The following is a 27,749-nucleotide window of genomic DNA, read 5'->3' as shown; positions in this document are numbered from 1 at the left end:
GAACTTGGACTCATATCATGGTCCTTACACCTTCTCCTGAGGTGTCTTCGCCTGTCGTCATGAGACGGTCTGAACATGGACTCATATCATGGTCCTCACACCTTCCATCCGAGGTGTCTCCGCCTGTCGTCATGAGGCGGTTTGTACTTGGGCTTTTTTCATGGCCCACACACCTTCTTGCCTGAGGTGTCTCCGCCTGTCATCATGAGACAGTCTGAACATGGACTCATATCATGGTCCTCACACCTTCTTGCCTGAGGTGTCTCCACTCGTCATCATGCGGCAATTTGTAATTGGGCTCGTTTTATGGCCCACACACCTTCTTGCCTGAGGTGTCTCCGCTCGTTGTCATGCGACGGCTTATACTTGGGCTCATATTTGTGGCCCACACACCTTCTTGCCTGAGGTGTCTCCGCTCATCGTCATGTGGCGGTCTGTATTTGGGCTCGTTTCATGGCCCACACACCTTCTGCCTGAGGCGTCTCCATCCGTCATGAAGCGATCACATCCTCCTTCATCGGGGATGTCTCCAGTGACTTTAAGATTCTCTACCACCATGTGGACTTGGGAGAGATCACTGCCACTGATCACATAGAAAGAGAGAGTTGTGGTGCACTCTTCGCAATCCTCCATCTTATTTTCTATGTTTGGAGCTTCTATGCCTTTCTGCTTGATAGCTCCACCCACACCAACTCTCTTTGGTGTCTTCGCCTTTCATCGGCGGTCGTACCCCCTTAATTAGGTGCTTCTGCAACAACTCGTCTTTCCATCCTTGCATGCATTGGAAAGGTCCTCGCTTGTTGCCTTTATCAAGAGCACAAGAGACTTCCTGTTGTACAAGTTTTTCACACAGTCTCTGCTCTGAGCTTCATCTGGGAACTCTTCTTCTCCTTGTATCTGTTGTCTCGTTACAGTACCTCGTTGGATCCTTCGAGTACTCCTGCACAATCTCCGTGTGCTTTCGTGCAATTTCGGTTCTCCAGATTTCTCCCTATTCTTTGCTTTTATGTTTGACAGCAGCTCATCCTGTCACAACATTTTTCCAAGTCAAAATAGGGTGCCAATCTTTATCCCTTGTTGTATTTCTCTTCCATTATCAGGGTCTTCATTAATTCTCCCTTCGAGAAATTACAGTCACCGAATCTAACTTCTTTGGAGAAATCACCACTCCATCAGATCCTTGAACATACGGAACCCAACTGTTCCTGTGTGTCGTCATCTTGCTAGTATTCAACAGTTTCATTACAAACTATTACATATACAAAAATAGTACTGTGTGGATGATCCTTCAACTAAGCAAGTTCCCAGGAAAGATTTGGAGGGGTCACACTGGTCCCGCTTAAAACCCAATCTCCTAGACATAACTTCTTAGAACGTATCTATCCACCGTACTGCCTTTTCGTATATACAACCATTTGCTAGCTTTGTTGCGGCTTTCCTTTACAAGTGATCTGGGGTATCCTGGTTTTATACCTGATTTCTCAACATCTGGCGAGACTACCGGTTCTTAGATTCGTCAAGATTGGTCTTCATCAATTTCCACTCTCCACCTCAAATTGTCCACATGATCGGGTGTCCAGAGTATCCCAATTTTGTCTTCCTTCAAGGCAATTAAACTCTCCCCACTTAGCAGTTCAGCACATGTAATTGGGCAAACATGTGCACTTTCTCCTTCTTCATCTCCATCGACCACCATGATGACCTTCAGATGCCTCTTCATCGGGCAATCTCTTTCAATAATTCACCACCACCATTTTCGGTCTCAATCTCAATGATCGGACCATACCATTGCATCCGGAACGATCAAATTAGCTGGAAACAAGTTTGAAATCATCCAAATCGCACTTCAGATGGCTAAGATTTGATCAAAACAATTCTGGCCTGATTAACGGCCCAGATTCAATCTCAGATCGGGTTGCATGTAGACTCTGCTGCACAGAATCTTCTCCCTCGGCTCGCGGCTCGGCTCGGCTCAAAAACGGCTCGGCTTACGGCTGATGACGTGGCAGGTGGGTCCATTATGCTGACGTGGCAGCTGACTAGGCACTGACATGGCATGCCTACTGTGCATGATGATGTCACAACTACGTCATGCTGACGTCATCTATATCCGGGTCAGTCACATGGGTCGGGTCATCTGGTATTCGGGTCGGGTCAACCCATCCGGGTGAAGAAGACGCGTGGCACGCGTGGGGCGCATCTGCCGGAGAGTGATGGAGAGTGCGGCCATGTCTAACGTCCGATTTTGACGCCGTTTTCACCAGTGGCTTCATCTTTTCCTCCTTTATACGATGGTATGGTCGAAACACAATTTTGACAACTTTCATTTTTGAGCAAAAATCAAACACCACTTCAAACCATATGCTCTGATACCAATTGTAGGGAATTCCAACCAGTGATGTACTGATATTTGCTCATAGGAGGTAAAGCACACTGACACAATATTTAACGTGGTTCGGCAAACTGCCTACATCCATGGGAGAAGCCATTGCATTATATAGGGAGAGAACAAGATTTACAACAATAGAGGAGGAATCATCCCCTCTTTGGCAACTCTCAACCTCACTCTATTTCTCTCTTTTCAGTGCTGCAATGGCAGCTACTGCTGGCTGCCTTGGCAACCCACTCTCTCCTACATTTCTCACATCTTTGGCTTTACACACTCTCTCAACTCTCTCATTTTGCTCTCTAATGTATGCCTCTATTTATAGGCATCCATGGTGCTGCTCCACTTGTTCTTTTGTCAATAATGGTGGCTGCCAAACTTACCAAACTTTGACATTAGACAATGGTTGTTGGCTGCCACCAACAACCCACCATTGCAGCCATCTTCTTTGACAATGGCAGCCACATAATTGGCAATATTCCAACAGTTTTTGGTTAAACCTTGGTTTTGAGTTTGAATGTTTTTCATATTCTTCATTTTCCTTGGTGCTTGATCTGGTTTTGTTAGGAAATTTTAAGTTATTTGTGTTTTTTTAGGTTTGATTTGGTTTCGGTTTAATCTCCATTATGGTTTAGTTTTTTGTTAAACCTTGGTTTTGGTTCGGTTCATGATTGAACCTTGACACAGCACCTACATGGACCCTTCCCATAAGAATTTGTCCAAGTACACAAGCTCATAATAATAAATTCAAAATGCTAAATTTAGTTATGGGAGTAAATCATTATTCCAAGTCATAGACATTTTATCAATTAAAAACTCATCAAAACCCTTAAACAATATCTAGATTACACAATACAGTAAGATATGCTAGAGATATTAATGTCTTTCTTGACAACAATCAATCTTTTACTTTTAAAATTTATGATAAAACTAGTATATTCAGATTTCTAATAATCCTAAAACCAAATAAATACATGTTAAATGAATCCTTTATCCGAATATTCCGCCACGCCGAGCGTACAAATGCCAAAATTGCTACGTAAGACTAACACAATGATTAAGTACAGACTTAATTAATTAATTATTTTCCTGAAAATAGAAGGATCAAGTAACAGAGAACACCAAACCCATAATAGCAAATCACAAAAGATGCCACCAAATCTTGTCAATAGATAATGAATGACTACACTAATGATTTATTGATGAAAGTGGCTTGTCAATTTAAGAAGTAGCTCGTTTTTTTCTAGAAGAGTAGACACGCGCTTATTGATGAGATGAGGAGGAAGAATTATTGTCTCTATGGCCTTAATATTTCAAAACTAAAGGCTATTCATTCATAAGAATAATAATGAGCAATACATTAAGCGTTGAAAAATTATTATGGAACATGGATTTATTGTATTATAAATTATATTGTAAACATAAAACGTTTATTTTAATGATACTGTAGCATCTAAGGGCGTTATCATTGTTATTTTTTAGTTAAAAAATATTACTAGAAGCGTTGTCTTTTCTGGTTTTTATGCCAAAAATTACTTGGTCTGACTTAGCAACTAGACTCATTGCTATTAGTTCTGGTTTAGAAATCGGATCCAAATCGCTTTGAAAAAGTATCGGGTTTGGTTTGACAGCCAGATTCAATATTATTGGGTCTGACTTGGAAGCTAGACCCAAACCACTTCAATACAAATACGAATGCTCTTTCAACAGTGGCATATGTCCCTAAAATTTTGAATTTTTCAAGAAAGTGACTACATGTATCGTATAAAGAAAAGGAAGTGATTAATGAAGAATAGTGGGAGAAGATTATTGGGCATGGCTTGACAGCCAGACCCAAGGCTCAACAGTCTTTTTTTTGTTTAAGATATTTGTAATCTCATTCTTTTAATTCAAATTAATATTTTATGATGTTTTTGTATTATTTTGATGTGATGATATAAAAAATAAAAAAATGTTATCTCAATATATTTTTTTAAAAATAATTGTTACGTAATAATATAATAACTACAATATTGATCCACACTCCGCAGCGGGACAATAAAATTTTGTTTTTCAAATGTAAAAATACTTGAGTTGGGTTAAAAGTACGGAATGTATTTGCACTATCATCATCTTCAAATAAAATATTTTCTACAATAGCATCATAAATAATATATAATAGAGCAACGCCCAATACATTGATAACTAATTTCTTTTCCTTTAATTTTTTTCCTTTTAAGATATTTCCAACTTTATTTTTTTCCTCTTTGAATTTTTTTCTTTTCCCTTATTTAATTGTTTTTGCATTTCAAAAATGCTTTCAAAAAAATTTGAATTTTTTTTTCTTTATTTCAAATTAATATTTTTTGATATTTTTGTATTATTTTGATGTGATGATATAAAAAATAAAAAATATTATCTCAATATATTTTTTTAAAAATAATTTTTACGTAATAATATAATAACTGGCATATTGGACCGCGTTCCGCGGCGGATCAATAACAAATTTTTTTTAACTGTAAAAATGCTTGAGTTGGGTTAAAAGCACGGAATATATTTACACCGCCTCCATCTCGAAATATAAAGTATTTTCTACAGTAGCACCATGAATAATGTATAACAGAGTAGTGCCCAATACACTGGCAACCAATTTCTTTTTCTTAAATTTTTTTCCTGTTAAGATATGTCCAATTTTATTTTTATTCCTCTTTAATTTTTTTTTTCTTTTCTCTTATTTAATTTTTTTCATATTGTAAAGAGAAAATAAATTGATGAGACTTTTTTTATATTGTATAAAAGTTGGGTGATGATAATTATTTTCATTTAAGATTCAGTTGACTTTTTTTTATTAAAGCATGTTTATTTTTGCGTTTCAAAAATGCTTTTAAAAAAATTTTAAATTTTTTTTCTTTATTTTAAATTAATTTTTTTGATATTTTTATATATTTTGATGTGATGATATAAAAAATAAAAAAAAATATTTTTTTAAAATAACAATTATGTTGGGTGTGACTTTCAAGCGAGACCCAAATCACTTACAAAAGTTGATGGGTCTGTCTTGACTGAAGTTGATGGGTCTGGCTTGACAGTCAGACCCACAACACTATTAGATATAGCTTGAAAGTCAATCTCAAATCGCTTCAACACTAATATGAATGCTTCTTTGGCAATGACATGTTCCCAAAACTTTAAATTTTTCAAAAAAAGTGACTACATGTCTTATATAAAGAAGAGGCAGTGATCAGCGACAAATAGTGAGAGAAGATTATTGGCTCTGACTTTACAATTAAACGCAATATATTTTTAATATTTTTATATTATTTTAATATGAATATAAATATAAAAGGTTAATTTAAAAATATTAAATCTAACTTTACAGCCAGATCCAAGACATTGGATTTTGCTCGGCCGGCAGACTCAAAAATATTGAACATGAATTATACACGTTAAACCTAATAGCCGTTGCGAAGCACGCTTTACATATTGAAACTGAAAATTATTATTAATTTGATGTGAAGCATAAAAATACTAATTTTGCTTTTAGAGACTGCTTCTCTTCAGCGTGGAAGAACCCATAGGTTCTCCGCCTTGCTTTCTCTGCTGGGATTGGTGGCCTTCTCTTTGGATATGACACAGGCAATTACTCTTTCTTTCTCATGCAGATAATTTCTGACATTAGAAAACAATTAATTTTGTTGGCGTGCCGGAGTTATATCCGGTGCTCTACTTTACATTAGAGATGACTTCAGGTCTGTTGACAGGGAGTCTCTGTTACACGTACTCATCTTTCTAATTAATTATTTTAACACTACTATATTAAAACAATTCAAAAATAAATTTTTTAAAACAATTTAATATCTGGACAGTTTAGTTACATAACAAAATCATGTCTTATATTTAAAATATATTTATATCTGGATAGTTTCGTTATGCAACAATTTGTGAAGAAAGAGAAAAAAAAATAAAGATATTTAAAGACACATCAAAATTAATCATATTATCAATATCGTTGAAAAAATATCAATAAATAAATCTGAAAACACTAAAAAAAATCACAAACATTAAACAAAATGGGCCACACAAACCGTTTAAAGATGGCAGGGCTCACTTGTCTTTAAACTGCTCATATGATCCACTCTAGTTATTGTTGGTGACCTTACTTGATGTCGTTAGAGTCATCTTGTCGATATCTTTACAACAATATTGATAATGTTATTATTAAAGTTTTGGTGTGCCTCCAAGACTTTTTCTTTCTTTTCTTTACTAATTAAATCTTATATCTTTTAAATTATAAAATTTAAAAGAATTATAGATAACTCGAAAATCACAAAAATTATCTGTAAATTTTTAAATTATATTAATTTTTTAAAATATTTGTTACATTATATTATTTTATCATTTATTTTTCATGCTACAGTCCAAAAATACTTCAAAAACTTATTAATGGGGTGGCTTTTAAGAAAGTGACTATCAATGCCCCTCCTACCTCGTTAATTCACCCTTCCTTTCTTTCTAACTAATGGAAGTTTTGCTCTTTTCATTCATTTGTACCCATGATTTATCATTCTTAAGCTAATTTCTGGCAGATATCTGTTTCCAGTAACTTAGCAACAACCCTATATACCGAGGTCTGAAGAATGTTTTAACAACTTGGAGATTCTTTACTTTGACGAAACAATAAAACCCATAATCAACCGTACTCAAAATTCGAGTTAATTAGATTATATCGAGTTAATTCTAATATGAATGTTTTAAAAAAATTCTACTAGAAATAACAGTAGCAACACACTTGGACCAATTATATATGGCGCATCCTGCCTGTAAATTATGACCCATAAATAGGAGAGCATTCTGAGTATGGCAGTTGCCGGAGCAATCATAGGAGCAGCAATTGGTGGATGGGCGAATGACCGATATGGGAGGAGAAGTGCAATCCTCATAGCAGATTTCCTATTCTTCACTGGAGCTGTTATCATGGCTTCTGCTCCTGGCCCAGCTCTTCTCATCATTGGTAGAGTTTTTGTTGGACTCGGTGTTGGAATGGCATCTATGACTGCCCCTCTCTACATTTAGGAGGCTTCTCCTGAAAAAATCCGAGGTGCCCTTGTCAGTACCAATGGATTTCTCATTACTGGCGGCCAGTTCCCCTCTTATCTCATCAACTTGGCCTTTACCAAGGTAAAGCTAAAACTGAAGCTCTGTGAATTTGCCCATTACCATGCAAGCTTATTTGAAGATGGTTTTATACCCAAGTTTGTAAGAGAGATTTTTCACTAGACAGGTTTATTTGATACTTACTTGTACATCACATGTTCTGTTTGGTAAATATGACAATGCTATAACTTGCCATGTGTTTTCTAGGCACCAGGAACGTGGCGGTGGATGCTTGGGATTGCAGGAGTTCCAGCTCTGCTGCAGTTCAGCCTAATGCTTCTTCTTCCAGAGTCCCCCCGCTGGCTATTTCACAAGGTTCTCCTCTTATTTTTCTCTAACATTTGCTTTCCTAATTCTTCGTAAGAAATTCTATTTTTCCTACCTCTAAGATTTTACATACTGCAGGGAAGAGAAGAAGAAGCCAAAGCCATCCTCAGGAAAATATATCCAGCTGATGACGTTGAAACAGAAATCCAGGATCTAAAGGAATCAATTGACAAAGAAATTCTGGAAGAAGGGGGTTCTGAGAAGATCAATCTCATCAAACTATTGCAAACCAAAACAGTGAGAAGAGGACTCATTGCGGGCGTTGGCTTTCAGGTTTTCCAGCAGTTTGTGGGCATTAATACAGTCATGTATTACAGTCCTGCCATAGTTCAGTTGGCTGGTTTTACTTCTAACCAAACTGCACTCCTCCTCTCACTTGTCACTACTGGGTTCAATGCCTTAGGCTCTATTGTGAGCATATACTTCATTGACAGGACAGGAAGGAAGAAACTCCTAATCATCAGTTTGTTTGGTGTCGTAATCTCTCTTGGACTTCTATCAGGAATTTTCCGTGAGACTACAACTCACTCACCGATCGTTATAGCAACTGAATCAAGCTTTGCTGCCTACACCTGCCAAGATTACAGTTCAGTCACAAATGCTGCTGGTTGGGACTACATGAAGTGTTTGAAGGCTTCACATCCAGATTGTGGGTTCTGTTCTTCAGCTTCTGATAAGGTACATTACACCTACCACTATATTAATCCTACCCATAGCATGGTTCTCATTAACCAGTAACCAGCTACACTGCAATAAAATCTCAATTCTAAAATACGGGATGTTCAAAAGCTAACAAAACGTTCAACAATTTGGACCTCCTTGATATTGAATCGCTAAGCTCACTAATAAAATGAAGCGACCGACATGAAACACGGTATCCTTCCCGCTACTGAAGAATGAGAAACAACTAGTGTCTGAGACATGGAAACAAAGAGAAATACTTTTGTCTCAACTAATTCAAAACCCTCCTTCTAAGAAATCCTGCCAGAGTAATCTATGATGATCATTGTTCTTCTATTGCAGCTACTGCCAGGATCATGTTTGATCTCAAATAGCACAGTGAAGGATCTTTGCCATAAGAGCCATAGGGAATGGTACACAAGAGGATGTCCAAGCAAATACGGATGGGTTGCACTAATTGGCCTGACACTCTACATCATTTTCTTCTCTCCAGGAATGGGTACTGTCCCATGGATTGTCAATTCTGAGATCTACCCTTTGAGGTTTAGACGGGTCTGTGGAGGAATAGCTGCCACTGCAAACTGGATCTCAAACCTCATCGTTGCCCAGTCCTTCCTGTCCTTAACACAAGCAATTGGGACATCCTGGACAGTCCTAATTTTCGGGATCATTTCTGTTGTGGCTTTGATCTTCGTCCTAATCTATGTGCCAGAAACAAAGGGGCTTCCAATCGAGGAAGTTGAGAAGATGTTGGAGCTTAGAACCCAGCACTACAAGTTCTGGGAGAAGAGTTCTGGCCCATTAGACAAGAGCCAAGAAATGTGAGGAGTGGAAGGATGACATCCGTTTGAAATTCGAATTAGGGCTTTCTTAGGGTATGCCTTGTTTACAATCTAGCAAGGCATATAACGTTTCTTACCAGTTGATGCCTTCATGAAAAAGGGGACAGTCCTCAATTTGTGTCAATAGTTCGAATGCTAATCAAGTCTTACTTCACACATTCTCTTTTCTTTTCACAAGGTTAAATGCCGCAGTCGATAAAATTCTATTGACAACATAAACACTCAAAATTACAGGATAGCTTATAATTTTTTTTTATTCTTTTCTTTTATAATATGATAGAAAATAATAATTATTCAAATATATCGATGACATCCGTAAAGCATACCGCATTTATTTCTTTTTATTATTTCTTATAAATGAAAATAAATTAAGGAGAAATCCTACCTGCTTGGCATACTGATCATGAATCACTCATGTCTTGAGATCTAACAGAAGCAATAACTCTTGTTATTAACCAAAATATTTCATTATCACATTTTATACCAACTCTTAGAATCGTCTAACACACTACTTAATTATTTCCATATAATTATCATATTTTTACACTAAATATACCAATAACATTTATTATTTCATTTTCCGCCTTATAAATCGGTTCAACTAACTTACCTTTTAATATCAAATTTTCAAGTGGAAAAGAATGGGAAGAATATTTGCTTGATTGTTCTCCCCTCCTTTCTTTTTCCCTTGTTTTTCCCAAATTCATCTTCTTCTCCTAAGTTTAATTCCTCTTAATCTAGTGGTTTTGGTGAGATTTTGTGGAATAAATTTAAAGAAAAACATAAAAATTTGCCCCTCTTCTATTTTTATTATTGTCGAGTGCACTTGGCTTCCTTAGCTAGCCAAGTGGATATTTATATCATGGGGAAAGTCTCCAAAATTACTATAATATCATTATAGTTTATTTTGGGAGTTTCTCGAGTATCTCGTTTCGGTCTTTTTTGATAATTAATCATACCCAAAAGTTTTAGTCCTTGGAACCCCAATTTTAATTATCTAGCATCACTCTTAATATTTATTTTGTTTTATTTCAGGGTTCTTACAATTATTATTATTTATACTATCGTTATTGTTGTTATTGTTGTTGTTATTGTTGTTGTTATCATCATCACTATCATTATCATTATTATTATCATAACAAACTATTATTATTACCACAATTATTAATAGTATTATTAGTATCATTATCATTATTACTATTATTTCTAATACCATTACCATTATCATCATCATCATCATCATCATCAGCAACACTATTATAATCATAATAAACTAATATCATTGTCACTATTATTACCATTATCATCACTATTAGTAGTGTCATTAATATTATTATTCGTATTATTATTATAATTACTAATATTATTATATCATTGTTGTTGTTGTTGTTGAAAAAACAAAAGCCATAAATTTGATTTGAATGATAAAATTAAAAATTAAAAACTATAAAAACTTTAACAAAAAGGTTAAGGAAAAAAACCAAGAAATCAAAAGAAGGACCAAATTTTAATATTTATTATTACTGAAAAAACAAAAATCACAAAATCGACTTGAAGGATAAAATTGAAAGCATAAAAACTTTGACAAAAGGGAAAAGGAACAAAATAAAAAATCAAAAGTAGAAGGACCAAACCGAAAAATATTATATATACAAATAAGAATTGAAGGATTAAATTGACAAATAATAAAACTTTAACAAAGGAAAAATAACAAAAATAAACAATCAAAACTAAAATGTCTGAATCTGGAAAAGCAATAAAAATAGGGACCATATTGCATCTCTCGTGTAGGAAAGAGAAATGGAGGGGAAAAGAAAGGGCAACTAGCAATAAACCGGTTACCTTTAGATAACATGCACCAACCATAAAGGAAGAGCACATAATGGAGAACAAAATGAGATGACATAAGAAAATTTTCAACCACCAGGAAGCGCCACACACGCTGCCTAAAATGTGCGGCGCCTCCCTGGCGTTGGCGCTCTATACTGCGCCAACAACTTTTTGAATTAAAAAATATTTATTAAATGTTAAATTAATTCATCACCCTTGACCAACCTAGTAATTATATATATATATATATATATATATATATATATATATATATATATATATATATATAAACCTTGAGGAAAAGACAGCAATACCCCTATATACACAACCTTTTTTTTACTCCAAAGACAATTGTGTAATTGTACTTATCCAACAATGTTAGCTTTTATTATTATTCTAGTGGTATTTTAGTTATTTTATTATGCATTAAAAGATGAATCAAGAAAAACACCCCTAAACAAATCAGTAATGACAAATGAACCATGTGAAAAGACCAAAACACTCCTAAATCAAAGAAAATGATTTTTTTAGCCAATGACATATACATCACTCCACTATTCAAATGAATAGTGAAGTGTGTCTATGGCTACAAGGAATTCACTTTCCCTTTTAGTATATTTTTGATTTTCATATGGACAACTCTTGACCTCGAAATGTTTTATGTGGTACTAGATCATGGGCTCATGCTCTAATGTAGATTGGATTAATTTTTTTTAAGGTAAAAAAATATCCAAGCATTCTCAACTTGTTTTATAATAAAAATGTTTATTGGTTGATATTTTCTTAAAATATTGATACAACGACATATTGGATGTCATTTAAAAAAAAATATTGAGACAACGACATATTAGATAGACTTGGATTAACTTGTCAAATCTGCAATCCAGTTCATAAAATCATGATAACCCAATAAAAAGCAAATCAAAATAAATTATAAAATTCAATTCCTAATCAACCTAATATTGAAGGTCGAAATTGAAAAAAATTAAATTAAAAAAGGACAAAAAATTCCAATTCATCTTAGATTAACCTACCAAACCCGCAACCCTAGTCATGAGATTGAGATAACTCTATAGAAAGCAAATTAAAAAAATATCATGAAGCCCAATTTCCAACCAACTCAATATTGAAAGATGTAATCGAGAAAAAAAATCAATTAAAAAACAACAAGAAAAAACAACCTAAATCAACTTAAGCTAACTTGTTAAACTCGTGACACATGTCATGAGAAGATAAAAATTTCATAAAAATAAAACAAAATAATAAATAAGCTCTATTTCCAATAGATACAGTGTTGAAGGTTGAAATTAAAAAAAAAAGCTAAATCTGTGAGACTGGGATAACTCCAAAGAAAGCAAATTGAAAAACAATGTGAAGCCTAATTCCTTAACAATCAAATATTAAAGAATGAAATTGAAAACAAAAACTAAAAAAAAAAGATTGAATTGTTGTAAGGTGAAATTGAAAAAAAAAACAATTAAAAAAAACCTAAAAAAATAAATTGAGTCAACCTGTATCAACTCATAAAACTCGCAACCTGAATCATGAAATCAGGATAACCTTATAGAAAGCAAATCAAAAAATTTATGAAGCCCAATTAAAAAAGATGAAAAAAAATGAATAGATTCAACCTATTAAACTCGTGATCCGAATCATGAGATCATGATAACCTTATTGAAAGCAAATCAAAAGAAATTTTGAAGTTCAATTACCCCATGCTGGAGGATGAAATAAAAAAATCAACTAAAAAAAGCAGCAAAAAAATGATTGTAATCAATTCAAGTTAACTTGTTAAACTCGTTATCTAGGTTAGGAGACTGAAATAACTTCATAAAAAGAAAATAAAAGAAATCACAAAACTCCATTTCCAACATATCCAATATTAAAAGTTGAAATTGAGAAGAAAAAAAAAAACTAAATCCATAAGACTAGATAATTTTATAGAAAACAAATTGAAAAAAAAATATTATAAAGCCCAAATCCCAAATAATCTAATATTGAAGGAGGAAATTAAAGAAAAAAACTAAATAAAAATTGAGTTGTTAGAGAGTGAAATTGAAAAAAAATCAATTAAAAAAAGACCAAAAAAACCATGTCAATTTGGATCAATCTATCAACCTCGCGACTCAGATCATGAGACCGGAATAACCCCATGAAAAACAAATAAAAATATATGAAGCCTAATCAAAAATATATTCAATAAAAAAGGAATAAAAAATGAACATAGTCAAACTCTCAAAAAGCAAATAAAAAAATATGAAACCCAATTTCCAACCAATCCAATTTTAAAAGATGAAATGAAAAAGTTCAATTAGGAAAAACAACCTAAAAACCCCAATTTGAGAGTCAATGTTAGTTAACATGTTAAACTTGCAACCTTATTAATGAGATTAAGATAAATTTATAGAAATCAAATAAAAAAATTACAAAGCTTCACTTCCGAAAAATCTATTATTAAAGAATGAAATAAAAAATAAACTTCATAAGACAGGTATATAATCCAATAAAAAAAATATAAAGCACAATTCATACAATGAGACCGCAATCAAAGAAAAAATCATCATTTTGCCACATATTTGTTCGCATAGTATCCAGATGTTATGTCAAGTGAATAATGAGTAAGTTGTTGTAGTTTTATTCTATTTGTATGTTGTTTATATTGTTTCAATGTTGCTTGTATTAATTGATGGAATTATTTTTATTTTGCAGAGGGGAAAGCAAAACTAGCTTTTCCATAATTGGAGATGACCACTCCACAACCTCTAAACCCCTGACGAGCAAACCACATCTCCATACTTGTTAATGGCCAACCCTTTCCTGGTGATCAACCCTAATCTCCACACTTGTCAATGGCCAACCTATCCCCAGCGACCATGTTGATAGCAATGTCCAAACTTAATTTCGACACTTGTCAAGGGCTGAATTAAGAATATTGGAATTTTAGAGGACCAAACTTAATTTTTACGAATTAATTGATTGAAATCGATGGTAAAATGACAAAAAAAATTGGTCACGCAACTCACAATCAAGATTGAGATCTTATCCCGGAAAGCTTAAATAGATAGGAGTGTGACAAAATAAAAACCTACCCCAAGGCACCAACACTATTGGAATGAAATAGAATGACGCCATGAAGTCAGTTAATCTTTGATAAGTCAGATTCAGTTCATTCAAGAACTGAAGAATGCAAGAATCACTCTCATACGTTAAAACTGAAAAATTCAAAAGTAATATTCATCAATGGTTGCTAAAATTTTTGTTATATGTGTTTAAATAGTTCTTAAAAATTAACCCCAATGTATCTACCCTGGTGAACTGAACTGACCCATATACAAAACTGACCCAAAAACCCTAACCTGAAAAAACCTATAGCCTGATCCAAACAAGTATTTGATCCTAACTGAAAAATAAAGTATCAATTAACCCCAAACATGAAAGAAAATAATAAAAATAATTAATCTGTCATTAAACACCACCAGCCCTTCTTTCTTTGTGTAGTTAGGATGAATAAGGAATCCTTATAAGAAAAGGATTCTGAAACATTAATTAATCTTTGCCACACTTAGAGACTATATTGCAGCTCATTAAAGATTCTTGTGGAATTAGAAAATTCTCAAAACAAGCTCCTACATCCTTGTAGGAAAGGATCGTTGCCAAATAGGAAGTCCACAAGTTAAAGTGAAGTAAATAATAAAATTCATACAATATGTTCTGACCTATATCACAAGTCCTTCCTTAACTCCAATTCACCTGAAACTTTACCCTAACATAGACTAATACCTTTGGAATCTTCTGGTAAAGTTTCATCTCAATCAAATGGTTGGATTTAGAATTGTACTCAATAGCATAAAAAGGAATGGTAGAAAAGTTTACGCCAAAATCTGAATCTAACCTTGCTTGGGTCGTATCACAAGGCTGAACCGTATCAGCACCACAGAACTTATATGGGGAGGAAATTCTAACTACCACCTACGTACTTAATAAATTAGCCTATAAAAAGTTAGAAAAGACATCATATAAATTATGAAATGGTAAAAGACCTTATAAATACCTCAAAGTGTGAGGGTGTCTTGCAAAGGTAGTACCTGATCCTAAAAGGGTTAAGATGGGACATAGAGCTATGCATTTTATAATTATAGAATATGCATATAATAGCAATGCATATCAATTTCTTGTACACAAGTCAATTATTGACTATAGTAATCCTAATACTATTATGGAATTAAGGAATGCTACATTCTTTGAAGATGTATTTCCATGAAGGGAGTGATTAGTACTTAAAAGTGTATTTTTATCAAGATTTTATATCATCATATTGCACTTAAAGTATCATTAAATTCCCTAACTTAAGCATGTTTTATAAAAACAAGTCTGATAATATAAGATATCTTTAATTTATGGTAAATGCTCAATTAAAATGCAGGCATGTTTTACAATTCAAAGGATTGATTGATTTGTTTAACTATTAAAAGTGAAAAGATAAAGAGAGGACTAAACTTAAAGAAGAGATGTTGATTCAATTCAAACTGGAACACTATTCGGTTATTGAATCATACCTGGAGCTGTAAAACTTGGATTTAGGTCTGGTTTATATGGATGGAAAGTTAAGACAAAGGCTTAAAACTTTCATAAAAAGTCTAAGACTCAATTATGCCGTTTGGAAGTCCAAATCTTAGCATCAAAAAAGAAGTCGGAATATGTCCTCAGCCTAGACATTGTTCAGTGTTCAGCCTATATCTCGAGTTCTAGAAGTCCAAATGAGCTCATTCTTGTTTTGTTGGAAAGATAAGACAAATTCCTAGAATTTTTATAAGCCTATCTGTTCAAATTCTGATGTTAGTAATGATGTTTTGTTTAGACAAGAAGATAAGGATTGTTATCAAGTCAAGAGGTGGTCACCCACTCAATAATTAGTCATCAAATCAATAGTTCTAAATTTTAGCCTATAAAATGAAGCATTTGCCATGCATTTAGACATCTTGGTTTTAAGATCAAGATCTTGCTCTTGCTCTCTCTCTTTGTATTTTGTAATGTTCATGTTTTATTTTATGTTATATTAATATATTGTTTATACTTTTCATTTCATTTACTATACTTAGTTAACTTATATCTTATTTATGTTCTTATCTTATTTATTTATGTTTCTCTCTTTCATTATGTTTAGTTAAGTTTATTATGTCAAAGTGAAAAGGTTACACTAATGGTGTAAGAATAAGTATAGTGTAAACTCAACATGGACTTTAATGTTTGATACTAATATATTTTGTATTTGTTATCTTATTCACTCTTAATACTTTGCTTGTTAAATGGTTAATCTAGATTTATGTTGTATAACCCTTGGTACAACAAATACTTGATCCTTTCATAACCAACTGTATGGTATAACCGACACCTGTATTATGAAAGGAACTTGAATTGTTGCTAACATAAATTAACATCATGAATACCTGATAACATTTATAAGTATTAGCATTATTCAAATAAGATAACTATGTAATCATGTTAACAATTTATAATCCGATTGGAACCTCCCTTGTATGTATTTTCCAGTTGAGTAATAAAAAGAGTTTATACTATACTTCTTTGAAATACCATTAGTGGATCCTCTAACCTTGACAATTGTTTTATCCTTGTTTAATCCGTACATCAATATCCCATAAAATTCTCATAAACTCTTTGTTTTATTAAATATATATATTATTTGTAATTTATATAGTTCACCTCCTTATGGTTCGACCCTAGTCTTGCCGGGTTATTTATTAATTTGACACTCTTGCACTTGGGATAAGACATCAATCTTTTGATCGTGTCAGGAAGCACAAGAAAATCATTCACTTAAAAGAACGAATGAGGCTGGCTCAAGTAATCATCTTCATCATCAATCAGAAGATGACAAAATTGAGTTTAGAAAAAGTAAAAGAACAAAAACAACTAAAATATTTGGTCTTGATTTCTTAACATACCTGTTAGAAAATGGATCTCGAGCCTACTTCGAGGCAACGTCCTGTCCAGAAACTTCCTATTGAAAGAAGGCAATCAATAGTGAAATTGAATTCATTATGAATAAATACATTGAAACTATTGTAACTCATTCTTGGGTTCTTGCCTCAAATTTACCTTTTTCCTTTCAAAATAAAAATCAAAACAAAAGCAACAATAACAAGAAGACTGCCAACTTGGCAAAAGCAGGCTAAAGACGATTTCAAATATATAAAAAGATCAAGCTGTAATTTAGGATGGAATTATGAGCCTAGTCATACCCCCATTATACCTAAAACTAGAAAGACAATATATATTCAAGGTCGAATTAAATGATTATTGAACAGATCTACATAAATATTAAGTCCAACGACTTAATTAGATTTTAATAGGCCAATTCAATTTAATCATGGGTCAAATTAAAATTTAAATTATGTTTAAGAATTAATTTGGGTCAAATTAAAATATATAATTAGGTGTCAAGACTTAATTATACTTTTAAGGGGTCAAATTAATTTTATTAGGGACTTAATTGGTGAAATATTAAGCTTAGAAACTCAATTTGGGATTAATTGAGAAGATTAGAATTTTAGAGGACCAAACTTAATTTTTACAAAGTCATTTGATTGAAATCAAGGACAAAATTACAAGAAAAACAAAGTTTAAGTTCAATTAATGATTAAAATGAAGAGATTCATAACCAAGAATCTTTTTGAAAAGACATTAAACTTTGAAAACTCAATTCGTTTGAAAACAGGGGTGAAATTGAAGTAAATTGAAAGTTTAATGGCCAATTGAGAATCAATTTGAATAAATCCCAAACCAAAAACTAAAATGAGAAAGGAGCTGAAATTCAGAGTTGGTATTGAAGTTTGACAAGGGTAAAATCACATAAAATTAAAAGTTTAAGGTCAATTGGGGATGTGATTATAAGAAATAAAAAACCGAATGAATAAATTGAACTTTAGTCAAATCCCTAATTAAAACCCTAGGAAAATCAAAATAGCGTCGTTTCACTAAAACAAAATGATTTGTTTTGGTACAAAACGATGTCGTTTGGACCAGTACATAAACAAAAACAAAGAGAGGCCAGACAACTTGTCGTATGGCTACTGTTCATATCTTCTACAATTTATACCAGAAAGGCTGCTTGGGCGGCTTATTTTCCAAAGCATTTAATGCTTCGTCTCTCCACCAAATCAAACAAATCATACACCATTATGATGGCCTGACATTGTACTACACCCCAGCATAATTCATGTCAACTGATTACCCCTACAACTACCGCGACACTGCCCTAAATAGGCTAACCCGATCATCCTTTAGTAGCCGAATTTAGCAACTCATTATGACAACTTTGAGCCAATGGTTGAGATCTTTCCCGACTGAATCAAGGACCAAGATTGGTCCCCTATAAATACAAGTTCCTCTTCCACCCTTATAAATATGAGTAGATTTCACGTATTGAGGGGCAAGAGAGAAAAGTGCAAAGTGAGCAAAAAAACCATATTTTTCTTATAGCATTTTCAACATTATTTTCTCCTCGCCACCTCTGCAACCGTCTTCTTTGCCATCAATCCCAGCAGCTTCAGCCTTTACACCATGATCAATAGCGACCCAACACCCTTGTAACTCCATCTTCCCACTGGCAACAGGAATAACCATGCCAACACCTAATCTCTTCTTCCAACAACGCCAGCCCCTTCTGACCAGCCTCTTTGTTGTTAGCTTCTCCACCAATAGCTCCACCGTGAGCCACCACCAACAACCCATCCAGCCCAAGTAAGCTTCTTCGCTCTTCCTCCCCTGCATTTTTTTGCCTACATGCAGGACATGAATTAATTCACGTCCAATAATTGTTGGCTTTTTGCCAGCAGATGTAAGCTGGGCTCGGCCCATTTTAGCTCAACCCACATGGTTGGGCTGGGTCCAGCCTGCTTAAAAAAAAAGATAAAAAAAGAAAGGATTGTTTAGCCTACAGTCAGCTCAGCCCAACCCAATTCGACTAGGCCTCAGACTGGCTCTAGCCCAAATAGTAAAAAATTAATAATGATAATAAAAAAAATATTTTTTCAAAAGATCATTTTAAAATTATGTGTAGATCCGTCACGTATTTTTGTAACAATTTTATCTAATATCAAGCCGTAAACTTACTTGGTGTCAAAATATATGATTTTTTCAAAATATAAATTATTTTCAAATAAACAAAAAAGATTTTTTATTTTCATGCATACAGTCAAATCCTAAAGGTTTTCCATGCATATTTTTCTATATAAAAAAAAAGCAAAAGATAAAATCACATTTTTATCATGTTTTAAGATATGCAAAAATGGATATCATAACCAATTTATGATTATCCATTAGAGTTTGACCAAAATACCAAAAATCATATAATAATTAGTTTGTTTTTTGAAAAATCATATAATAATTAGTTTGTTTTTTGAAACGTTAGGAATTAGCTATATCTAAGAAATAAATAAGTTTAGGTCTAAGAACGATTAGGTTTAATCCAGTAAGATAGAGACTTACTCACGAAAGGAGATCTACCTTGGACTTTAGACGAGACCAACGGATAGAAACATGACTTAGAAACATAATAGATAAGCAATGCAGCTTACCATAGGTAGGGTTTATTAGAGATTATATGTCTTCCCCTTGCACAACTAGTCCCCTTACCTAAATTCTCGTAGACCATTAGGTTTCCTAGTGACCATAATATTAGGGGGCGACTCCTGAACTCTATAATCATAACCTTATGATTAAACCCCTCTCTTAACTTTCAGGAGGCAATTCTTTCATTTGATGTCATGCTTGTCACAACAGAAACTAGTGGATCTTTCTTTCAGAATTAAAACTTTAGGTCATAAGTGGATCTTTAAAAGAAAGATGTAAGCTAGTGAAATTATTGACAAATATAAATTTGGATTATTGTTAAAGGTTTTAGACAATAAGAAGGTTTGGACTATTGACACATATTCACTTGTTTTAAGAATAATTTTTATACAAATGTGAACAATCATTGCGGTTATTAACAAGCTCGAAATACTTCAAATGGATGTAAAAATAGCTTTCTTAAATAGTGACCTTGATGGAGAGGTTTACATGAAACAACCTGAGAGGTTTGTTATCAAAAGACAAGAAAAGAAAGTTTGTAAGCTTGTCAAATCATTGTATGGTTGAAACAAGCACCTAAATAATGGAAAGAAAATATTAACAAGGTTATGTTGTCAAATGAGTCTAAAATCAACAAAGTTGAAAAATATATTTATATGGAAAACACAGATAAAGGTTATGGCATTATATGCCTTTATATAGATAATATGTTTATTTTGGATAGTAATGACCACATGGTCAAGTTTATTAAGAAAATGTCAACTAACAAGTTTGACATGTAAACTCATGGCTTTAAATTGTAAGAACTTGCTAAAAACATTTAAAATGAGTTTAAATAAGGGTGAACTAAACTAAACGGTTAAGAACCCGCGGGGTAAGAAAATTATGAATTTATAACATGGTAAATCTTGACGGAAGGAAATAAATTAATAAAAATAAAATAAATAAGCTATTAAATAGAGGAAAAAGTCTTGGAAAGTTTTTGAGAAGTATCAGAAAAATTGATCATAATTCAATATGTGAAGATAATGGGGATCGAGGAAAATTACCAAAAATAACAATAAATTGTTAAGTGATAGCATTTTTTTAAATAAGAGCGAAACAGCTCTTCTGTCTTTACATATATTGGATGGCGTCATTAATGGCCAAGAGAGATTGAAATTTATCTTCCTTCCTATTTTGAGTGATTTGCTTTCTAAAATTAGTGCATTTAGGGTGTGAGGAGTGGATTATAAGAAAGAAAAACTAGTAATGAAGGATTTGCGGGAGAGTTTGATAAAGAGAGAGAGAGTTGGAAATTTGAGAGAAAACAAAGGATTTAGAAAGGAAAAGAAGTGAAGGAGGAGAAACTTGCAAAGAAAACCATACCATTAAGTTCAATTTAGGATTCTTTAATAAAACTTGGGGAAAATGTGTTTGATTGAAGAATTGTTATAATGACATGAGATACATGTTACCAAGAGTATGAACTAGTTAAAATTGAAGAAAAATCAAGAGGTAACAATAAGTCTTAGGGTCGGCCATGTTGAATGTGCTGGGGAAAATCAAGAGGTGGCAAGAATTTATTGTGAATTAAGTGTTGGTATTAATCTTATAATTTATGTTATAAATATGTTAAGGAAAATGATTTACATGTTATGAAAATAGTGAGAGGTGTTGAATTCATATGTAAATGTGATAATTAGAGTTTGTTTTGAGTGTTTGGCATGTAAAGAAAGAAGTGTGGAATATAATTTTGAATACTAGCAAAATTCTTCAAAGTATTGAATTTGACTATGGATTGTGATAGTTATTGGATTGTGAAATTTCATAAATTCTATAATATTTTGAGTTTAGTAAAGGGCTAAGAAAGAGTGAAATGATTAAGTATTAAATGGAAAGTTGTTAATATGAATATGGATTAGTGAATTTGAGAGACATATTGATTAATGTTGTATCTCCTTTTAAATTAAGAGAGGCACCAGGAGTTGGGTCTACAGGAGAAGCAGGTAGGTGCCCTGCACCTTGAATTTTTTTAAATTAAGCATGTTTTATTTATAATGTTTTCTTGATTGTTGTACTATTGCTAAATTTTGGGTTGAATTAACAATAGTGGTGTTAAGTCTAGTCTTCAGCCCTATGAAGTTATTCTCATTCAATGTCAAGCTCAGTTATTTTCATGTTCATTTGCACATCGAATCCGTTAACGTGATCTTGTCATTCCTTGAACTTTTGTCTCAACTAACTCAGCTCTCCATCAGCCTCTAAGTACTACTCTTTTAGCTTCTTCAATTCTTACTTCTAGATTTCTAGCTCGGACTATACTATGGAGACCTATTCTTCTATGGAATTTGCTCTATCTTAATACTCCCTCATATCTTATTCAGTTGTCTTTCTAGCTTCTCTTTCATCACCAAATTATGCTTTGTACTAAGCTTTTAAGCTTCTTTCTTCCTCAATGATGAGATTGACCAACCTATTCTTTTCTTTCTCATCTTCCAACCTCCTTTTATTATTATTCTTTTCTTTCTTTAAAGAAGCTATAAATTCTTTATCGGCATGAGCTTTGCGTTTGGAAGTCCTTTTTAAAGTAACCAACTTTTTTTCTAACATTAAATGCTTGTTCACCAAATCGTTATACTTGGCCACTCTTTCCTTTAACTACTCTTGGATTCCCTGTGCAATTTCCTTAGACTTCCTAACCATGTCCTCCCATTTACTAATCATCTCTTGATCATTTTTTCCTCATTCCGAGTCTTGCATAAGTGTGGCTATCTATTCATCCTTTTCCCTCGACTATTGGTTCAAAAAGACTTTCATCTTTTCTTCTTCAAATAGCTGATTTTCTAAGAACTTTTGCTGACTTTTGATGTTACTTAGCTCAATTATCAGCTTATCCAACTCATCTCATAACTCCTCTTCATTGATAACCTTTTTTCTCCTGGGTTCCCAAGTGATAAATGACTCGTCTTTGCTAACCATCATTAGGCCTTACACTCCAAAGCTTTCAAGTACCCTGGATAACCCATCGTTTCTCCAAATTGATTAATCATAGCTAACTGAGGATTCAACCTCATCTTCACCTCTGTGGATACAAGTTGCTTCCAATCATGTCTGATAGCCTCTAATTCAGCCATAGAGTTAGAATTCTTAAACAACCAGGTATATACAAATCAACCCCAAGTTTTTGGCACGTGTTGAATCCCTCTAAACTGTCTAGCAACCAATAAGGATGAATAGCTAATATAACCGTATAGTCCAATCAGTGAGACCCATAATTTATCTCTACAACTCATGATATAAAAGGAAATTTCTACCCAAAAAGTTCTCCATCTAAAGTATTATGAGAGACAACCTAATATTTCTCTACCCATGCTCTATCATCCAAACTACTCCAATCCTCACTCATAATAAGCTTTAAAGACCTCATATTGAACTCCTAGAAATCATTGAAAACCTCTCTAAGAGTTTCCAAATAGCTTACTGCCCAAATGAACAATAAAGGAATACAGCATCACATTACTCTCTTTCCATGTAGCATATGATGGTTCAATCACAAGAAAGTTTCAGCCAAGATAGATGTAGCAAGGATGCTTTTTTTTCATTCATACTCAATGAGGCATTAGCGCTTCAGAACTGATAATCCTAGTAGCTTCTAAAGGAAATAGAACTAACTCAAAGCTGGCAAAGGTAACGAATTGGTATCTCTCTTCTCCTAACTTCCCCTCATCTTTGTCTATCTTTGACTTACTTTCAATGAGCTTCCATTTAAACCCCCTCGTTACTCGTCCTATATTGGTCAACTTCGTCTAGGTGCAGTAATTTGGCGACTTCGGTAGTTGTGTCTCCAGTTCTTTGCTTAAAATATACCTTAGAAGGTCGTTTGAGAAATTCAAGATTTAAGCATACTCCTTAATAGTGGGGGGTCATGTCAATTTCTCTGAAGATGAAGCATCTATAGTTTAGGTCCCAAAAGCATAATTGGGCTTTGACTATTGAAATTTGCACCGAAATCTTCATCATATGAGAAATTCTCTTATAACTTCTTTCAAATAAAGTCTCGTCCACATAACCCTTGACTGATGTCATAATCAATTTCTGGGTTATTCTCCAAATTTTACTTTTTTCTTGTAAAAATCAAAAACCAAAGAAATAATAACAAGAAGATTGGCAATGTGGCAAAAGTTGCCTGAAGAAAGTCCCAAATATATAAATAAATAAATATATATATATATATATATATATAAGGATTAAGCTAGAATTTTTGGACAAATTTGAAGCCTAAACATACCCTATTGTACCCGAGATTGGAGAGACAACGCAGATTCAATGTCAAATTAAATAATAATTGGATAAATCTGCATAAAATTTAAGTCCAGGACATAATTAGATTTTTAATAGACCAATTTGATTTAATCATGGGCCAAATTAAAGTTTAATTATGTTTAAGAATTAATTTAGGTCTAATTAAAATATTTAAATAGGTGTTATGACTTAATTATGCTTTTAATAGGTCAAATTAATTTTATTAAGGACTTAATTGGTGAAAAAATAAGTTTGGGCCTAGTTTGGGCTTCATTGAAAAGATTACAATTTTAGAAGACCAAACTTAATTTCTACAAAGTCAATTGGTTGAAATCAGGGGTAAAATCGCAAAAAAATCAAAGTTCCACATTAATTAGGGGTCAAATTGAAGAAATTTATAGCCAATGACCTTTTTGAAAAAACGTTAAACTTCAGGGACTTGATCCGGTGGAAGACAAGGGTGAAATTGAAGAAATTAAAAGTTTAATGGTCAATTGAGAGTAAATTTGCATAAATCCAAAACCAATGACAATAATGAAAAAGGCGTTGAAATTCAGGGTTGATGTTGAAATTCGATAGGGGGTAAAATTGCAAAAATCAAAAGTTTGGGGTCAATTAGGGATGCAAATAAAAGAAATCAAAAGTTGAAGGAATAAATTGAACTGCAGTCAAATCCCTAAATTAAAACCCTAAAATCCAAAACGACGTTGTTTCATTTAAGTGAAACGGAATGTTTTGACAAAAATAACGATGTTTTGCCAAATAGTAACCAAAACAAAATAGACCAAGCGACTTTTTGTCTGGTTACTGTTCATCATCTTCTTCTTTTTCCTGAAAAAGCTACCCGGGTGGATACTTTTTAGGGACATTTAATGCTTCTTTTCCCCCACTAAACCAGGAAAACCATTCTCATCATGATGGCCTGACATTGTACTACACCCCAGAGTAAGTTGTGCCGACCGACAGCCCTAATAGCCATCACGGCACTGCTCTAAAATGGTCAACCCAACCAACCTTTAGCAGCCAATTTTCACATTCCATGATTGCAGTCATCACGGCACTACTCTAAAATGGTCAACCCGACCAGCCTTTAGCACCTTTCAGCTAACGGTTAGGATCCTTCCCAGTTGAATCAAGGGCCAATATTTGTCTTGGATGAAGATAAAATGTCTCTCTTCCATCCCCTATAAATAGAGGTGGATTCCAAGCATTGAGTATCAAGAAATTGGAGGCTAGAGTTGGGAAAAAATCAGTTCTTTCACCCAGGTCTTGTTGTTATTCTTTCCATCAACCTTTCCTCTCTTCCTCTGTCACGTCTCCTCAACCATTACTTCCACCAGCATCACGCAAAACCTCCTAACATAGCCACCAACCATCTCCATGTCAGGTTGCTCTCTCTCTCTCTCTCTCTCTCTCTCTCTCTCTCTCTCTCTCTCTCGTGCTCTACCCCCAAAAAAATAAACTTAGGATGCAGGACGTGAATTAATTCACCTCCTACAACTACTAGCTTTCGCCAGTAGTTATAGGGATGGGATATACCCATTTCAGCCTAGCCAAGATGGTTGGGTCGGGTCCAACCCAACATTAAAAAAGGGGGGTTGTGTCTTATGTCGACCCAACCTGATCGAAGCGGGCTTAGGCTCCAAGCCCAACACAAAAAAAGCGGAAAAGGTTTGTTGGGTTGTTAGTCGGCCCAACCCAATCTAACCGGGTCCAGCCCAAACAGCTGGTTCAAGCTCAACCCACTTAATTAAAAATAATAATATAATAATATTAAAAAATAAAAGGGTATTTTAAAAATATTTATGGGTTCCGTGCATGTTTTTCCAATAATTTTGCATAATATTAGGCTATAGACATGTACTGTAAGATACAGACCCGGTATTAAAAATACTTGGTTTTCTCTGAAACTTTAAAAAAAATCAAAAAATTGAAAAAATATTTAAATTAATTTCTTCTTTCCAAAAAACAAAAAATATATATGTTTTTGTCTACATGCATACGGTCAAATCCTAAAAACAAAATATGTATATTTTCTAAAAAGAGATAAAATCATTTTTATCATATTTTAAAAATGCAAAATGGATATCGTAACTAGTTTATGACTATCCGTTAGGTTTTGGCCAAAATATCAAAAATCCTTCAACAATTATTTTGTTTAATTAATATTTGGAGTGTTAGGAATTAGTTGTAGACTTTAATATTTGAGGGTATAAAATTACACTATAAAGTATCAACTCAGATATTAAAGATACAAAGTGAAAAATAAATGTGATGCTAAAATTTAGACCTTAAAACGATTAGGATTTTAACCCGATAAGGTAGAGACTTCCTCAGAAAGGGAGATCTGTCTTAGATTTTAGAAAAAAACCAGTAGATAGAAACACAACCTAGAAAAAAAATCAAACAACAATGCATCTTACCTTAGGTCGGGTGTACTGGGGGTGATGCGTCTTTCCCTTGTATAACTAGTCCCTTACCCAAACTCTCGTAGACCATAGGTTTCTTAGTAACCATAAAATTAGGTGGCGACTCCTGAATTTCATAACCATACCTTTATAATTATACGCAAACCCCCTTTTCAACACTCTCTTAGGAGGCAGACCCACCATTCAATGTCGTGCACGTCACAACAACTGACACAAGTTACTCCATGTTATTTACAGAGCAATGACTTGAGTTATGTACGGTAATTCCTCGGTCTTGGTCCTTGGGTAATTCCCCTCAATTAGTTACACCATCTCAGATTTTTATCTGTATTCAGAAAAGGTTATAAAAGTTATAGTCTTAACTCAAATAAATCCTACATGGTTCAGAATTTTTTTATCAGATTTGCCTTTATGCAAAATGAATTATTAGGAAGTCAACATTCTAAAAGGGTCTATGATATGCCCAATAAGGGGTAAGCTTATTACCTAGTTTTAAAAGGGTCTATGATTTGCCCAGTGACTATCTCTCGTGAAGGCAGTATAAGGGTTTACAAGGAATGATTAGGGCACAGTATGACTGTATTACCAAATAAACACACACATCATAGTTGGGTGTTTCACGAATATGAACTTCAACTGAAAGTCATAAAGCAGACCAATAATCCCCCACCTAATCTAGAATTGGGTTTATACTCTTAGAATTAAAATGCATGAAGACATAAATCCATATTCAATGTACTTATGCATGAATAGTATGTAAAGAATGCATGCTAAAATTAAATTACACAAACAAACAAAATAAATAAGACACAACAAGCAAACAAACAAACGACAAATAAATAATCAACAAAGCTTAATCCAACCAGTAAGATCCCCAGCGAAGCCATCATCCTGTCATGGTGTGCAAGGTGTTGAATGGTGGGTTTTAGCTCTTGGATCGAGGGGATTTTGAATGTGTTGGGATAAATTATAAAATTATGATTTGAAGGGTTCAGGAGTCTTCACCTAGTATTATGGTCACTAGGAAACCTAATGGTATGTAAGAGTTTAGGTAAGGGGACTAGTTATGCACGGGAAATACACATCATCCCTAGTGCACCCTACCTATCGTAAGTTGCTTTGTTGATTGATTGTTTTTTCCAAGTCTTGTTTCTATTCGTTGGCCCGTCTAAGGTTTAATAAAGGTCACCTTCGGTGAGGAGATCCATATTTTATCGAGTTAAATACTAACCATTCTAAGGCCCA

The 27,749-nt window shown here is 33.6% G+C and overlaps 1 protein-coding gene across 1 annotated transcript; it reads left to right on the top strand.

The window, feature by feature from the left end:
• Nucleotides 1–2,475: 2,475 nt before the first annotated feature.
• LOC133699464 (probable inositol transporter 2) lies at nt 2,476–9,352 on the top strand. The gene is given in 7 exon segments (XM_062122700.1): nt 2,476–2,652; nt 5,884–5,998; nt 6,069–6,142; nt 7,208–7,543; nt 7,727–7,834; nt 7,925–8,524; nt 8,870–9,352. Coding segments are annotated over 7 exon segments (1,893 nt in total).
• Nucleotides 9,353–27,749: the final 18,397 nt, after the last annotated feature.

The sequence above is a fragment of the Populus nigra genome, chromosome 7 (genome assembly GCF_951802175.1).
Source record: "Populus nigra chromosome 7, ddPopNigr1.1, whole genome shotgun sequence".
In the NCBI taxonomy this organism is placed as follows: Eukaryota; Viridiplantae; Streptophyta; class Magnoliopsida; order Malpighiales; family Salicaceae; genus Populus; species Populus nigra.
The sequence above is the reverse complement of the archived record's forward strand: the minus strand, read 5'-3'. Positions and strand labels throughout refer to the sequence as shown.